The following is a 1,297-nucleotide window of genomic DNA, read 5'->3' as shown; positions in this document are numbered from 1 at the left end:
TCGAAGTTGGCCCTTTGAGGGGCCACCATAATGCTCATGTGTCCCTTGGCGAAAATGAGTTTGGCATCACTGTTAACACCTGTTTTACATGACTGATTGATAAATTAAATTACATTAATTTATTGTAAAGAAATTATAAATAATTGTTGACACAGATCCATCTGGCAACATTTTACGGCCAYCATGTGTAAGTAGAGATCCCTTTAACAATTTCAGCACAGAGCCAAGACAAAGAAACAAAAGAGAGATGCAATATRAAAGAAACCCCGGCTGAGGCCAGTGTTTCTCCATTGGACGGATGAATGAAATATAAACATTAAAGTAGTGGCTGGATAAACCAGCGCACTGTGCAGATATATTAACAAGGGGAATAAGCAGACATTTATCAGACGACGACAGTGAATGAATCCGCGTGTTTTCYCCCGTTAACGCTTTCCAAACAGTACAGTCCTAACAAAGGAGCAGAAAAAAGTGAGGCGGTCCCTTTAAGGACGTKCAGGAATAATTAATGACGTCGCGCTGTAAACACGACTGACGCTCAGCTGCGTGGCTCGAGCATCCTCGCAGAGCGGCCAGAGGAGCTGGAGAGCCCGTTCCAGACTGCCGTGTTTGTTTCGATACGAGCTGTGCGAGGTGTTCAGGAACCGACCTGAAGTTCACCTCGACTCTCATATGCGGACTCCGAGACCAGGACGACGGCGGTGCGTTGGTCCTATCAGGTGCCATGATGGCTAGAGTGACGGACATCCCGCCTTCCTACTATGGTGAGTCGGCTCGTCTCTTTCTTTGTTGTAGGTGTTTTTGTGCCTTGTGTGATGTATGACAACCAGACATCTCCCTGGCCTCTCACCGTGAATTACCGTACATTTGCCACGCGCTACCTGCTACCAGGAGAGCTAACAATCCCCCCCCCCCAGTAAGGTTTGTAATAAAGGCAAAGTCATGGGGGGGAGAAAAACAAAACATTTAWATCACATAAAGGCTGTTTTAACTAAGACAAGTAGACTAATGYTTTTACCGTACCTTTAATAAAATGTTCATTATTCTTTGTACTTGAACAGAGTGATGTAATGTTTTTGTTATTGCTGTTAAAGAGGTCCTGTTATACTTAAAGTTGCTTTTGAAGGGATAGAAACGCGATTAAATGGAGAATTCGTCGAATAATCGATTTCACTGGCTTTGTTGAAGAATGAAAATCAAGGAATGTCCTGATGCATCTCAGTAATCCAGGTAAAAAATCAAAAAGAAAAAAAATTGTATAGGTCCTCTGGACGAGTTCTTCTCTAATGAAACGTTT

General features: G+C 43.1%; 1 protein-coding gene across 1 annotated transcript in view; it reads left to right on the top strand.

The window, feature by feature from the left end:
- The first annotated feature begins 545 nt into the window (after nt 1–545).
- Nucleotides 546–1,297, top strand: part of slc44a5b (solute carrier family 44 member 5b) — a 55,361-nt gene continuing 54,609 nt past the window's right edge. The window contains exon 1 of the mRNA XM_014002918.1: nt 546–764. Coding sequence (XP_013858372.1) covers nt 725–764 — 40 coding nt within the window. The 5' untranslated portion in view covers nt 546–724. The remainder of the gene's footprint in view (nt 765–1,297) is intronic.

Source organism: Austrofundulus limnaeus, unplaced genomic scaffold (assembly GCF_001266775.1).
Source record: "Austrofundulus limnaeus strain Quisiro unplaced genomic scaffold, Austrofundulus_limnaeus-1.0 Scaffold15, whole genome shotgun sequence".
NCBI classification, from domain to species: Eukaryota; Metazoa; Chordata; class Actinopteri; order Cyprinodontiformes; family Rivulidae; genus Austrofundulus; species Austrofundulus limnaeus.
Note: the sequence above shows the minus strand (reverse complement) of the source record. Positions and strands in the feature narration are given on the sequence as shown.